At 46.0% G+C, this 2588-nt stretch overlaps 1 protein-coding gene across 1 annotated transcript in view; it reads right to left on the bottom strand.

Annotated features, from left to right (window-relative positions):
• Window positions 1-2392: 2392 nt before the first annotated feature.
• The window catches only part of LOC112974878 (mucin-2-like), a gene marked incomplete at its 3' end in the record, with an annotated part of 35348 nt that continues 35152 nt past the window's right edge, over window positions 2393-2588 (bottom strand). Inside the window, exon 32 of the mRNA XM_026084284.1 lies at window positions 2393-2581. Within this exon, the coding sequence (XP_025940069.1) occupies window positions 2393-2581 (189 nt within the window). The remainder of the gene's footprint in view (window positions 2582-2588) is intronic.

Genomic DNA, 2588 nt, shown 5'->3' with positions numbered 1-2588 from the left:
GGGGTCCTGGGGGAGGTTGTTCCTGAGGACGTGGATCCAGGCGGGGTGACTTCGGGGGTTGATCCCGTTTCAGTGATAGCAGACGTCGTGACTGACGCTGGGCTTGTTGACCCTGGCTGTATTGTAGTCGTTTTTTTAGTATACACCGTACTGGTTATTTCTGTAGTCGTAGTTGTTGGCAGTGATGTAGCTGTAGGAGTAATAGGAGTAGTGGTGTGCGTTGGTGCTTTTGTGGTGGTGGTTAGTTTTTCTTTAAGAGAAGGAGAAAGCATTATTTGCTATTAAGGGGGAAATAGCTTTTGTTGTTAATTTTTTGTTTCCAATATATAAAAGATATTTTAAAAAAGCCTAAAGATAATAAATTAGGCAGTAATCACAGAGAAACTATTTTCTTAATTGCTATTTACTAATGCATGCATTATGAACAAAACCTTCTAAACCTTGCATGAGAAACAGGGATCTAAACCGTTCACCATATGCCTGTGTTGGATGCATCAGCTCTCTGGAATGTTGTAACTTCATATTCCAGAGAAAAGTTCAGCAGTCCTAAATCCAGAGGAATTCATAAAGTTTGTCATCAAGCTCTTGTGTTACTTCTATATTGCTGTCATGATATACTCTAGGAAGAGATCACTGTTCCCTGAGCTACTTCATGTGGCATGCTCAAACCAGCACTGCTCATGCTCAGGGTCATTTGGCTCCACTAAAACTAAGCAGTACCTGGAGCAATCTCTGTTCCTTACCTCTCTCCCAGGCCTTTGAAACTACCTACTCACATGCTATTTTGGCATGCTAGAACCCCAAATTCACTTCTCCATTTCATCCTTTTCACACAACCAAGCCAGATTTCATTACAGGCCTTAATGCAGGCTCCTTTAAAATGCCTTTTGAGTGGCACTTAATAAATTGTTCATGATACTCACAGGCCTGCCTCAGAACTTTTTGCATTTGTGCTTTGAGAATACAATGCCAAGATACTCACAGTAGGCAGAAATGCATTTTGTTAGTGCTAAAGGACTGGCATAATGCTGGAGAATAGGAATGCGGTAAGCTTGCTACTGTCCCACCCACGCAGTCCACAGGAGCAATTCCTAAACAGAACTAACCCACATTTTGGTGTTCTATGAGGACATGGCAATTTTTTCCTCTTCAGAAGGAAACTGAAGAATCAGTGGTGTACCCCACACAGAGAGCGACTCACAGGCACAGTAGGGGGTCTCAGCACCCACAGACCACATTGCGCATCAAGGGTCTATCCAGAGGTTGGAACACTTCCCCAGTCCCTGAACCCTGCCAGGGAAAACCAACCTTCCTAGATACAGAACTGTAGGCAAGTGGCAGTAATGGCCACAGAAGCAATGCAGGAGAAGAAAGAAAAGAAATTCTGCACAGCTGTACCCAGACAATGCCTAAAATGACAGCGCCACAAAAACAAGGCACACTCCAGTCACACACATTAGGTTTCTCTGAATAGGTTCTCTCTACCTGAAGGACGAGGTCCAACAAAAGCAGAAGCAAGACTTCCTGCCACTTCAGTATTTGCCTAAGCAGGGCAGAGGGTGAAGGATGAAAAACCTCCTCAGAGCCCCATTAAGTCAGGGAACAGAACAGAACCTGCCCATGGCCCCTGCATGGTTTTCACTTCAAAAGATCCAGTCCTAGAACCAGCTATGGGACCCACCTGTTTTAGGAAATGCACAATTACTCCCATACTGGGTATCAAACACAAGGTGCTGACAGATCTTGGTATCTTCCATAGCAAGGCAACACATGAGAGCACAGGCCAATTACCTCCAGTTATTGTGGCTGGAAGTGTTAGGAAGGTGATATATGTTGGCAACGGTGAGGGTGATGTTTGAGGATACTAGAGTGGGTGTTTCATCCACAGCCACCGGGGACAAGCAGATTGAAATCCTTCTCCAAACCCTATCCCTCGAGGCCACCTGGGGAAACCTTCCTTCCTAGACCTGGAACTGCAGTCAAATGTCTGCATGGGCAGCAGGGGAAGGGGAGCAATTCCCAACCACACTGCCCAAATCATTCTTAAAAAAAAAAAGTGCCCCATCAGTCATCCACCATAATTTCGCACCATGGCACACTGCAATAACCTCTTCTGCAGTGGAAGGACAAAGCCCAACACCAGCAGAAGATAGACTGCCTATTAGCTCAGTATCAGCTAAAGGCAGAGAGTCCAGGGTAAAAAACCTCCACAGGCTCAAACTTACCAAGACAAAAGTGTACTACCAATGTTTTCCTGCACTCTCCCTGCTAAAAAGAAGTAAAATGTACGACAGCTCGTTCCCACAGTACTACAGAGATGGCACGAGGTGCCAAAAGACCTTGATTTCCCTGACACCAAGACAAAATCAGAGAGAATGGATCAGACACATACCTATAGGCAGAGTGGATGGAGGCTGTGGGGTCCTGGTGATTATTTCTGGTGGTTTGGTAGTGGTGGTGAGTGTTGAAGTGCTTGGAGAGGGTGTGCCAATTATAGTGGTTGGCGTGGGTGTCGGAGTGCCCGGAATGGTCGTCGTCGTGGTGGAGGTGGCGCTGTACGGCGTTGTGCTGGTGGGAGTCTCTGATGG

The sequence above is a fragment of the Apteryx rowi genome, unplaced genomic scaffold (assembly GCF_003343035.1).
Source record: "Apteryx rowi isolate R43461 unplaced genomic scaffold, aptRow1 scaffold_1188, whole genome shotgun sequence".
Classification (NCBI taxonomy): Eukaryota; Metazoa; Chordata; class Aves; order Apterygiformes; family Apterygidae; genus Apteryx; species Apteryx rowi.
The sequence above is the reverse complement of the archived record's forward strand: the minus strand, read 5'-3'. Positions and strand labels throughout refer to the sequence as shown.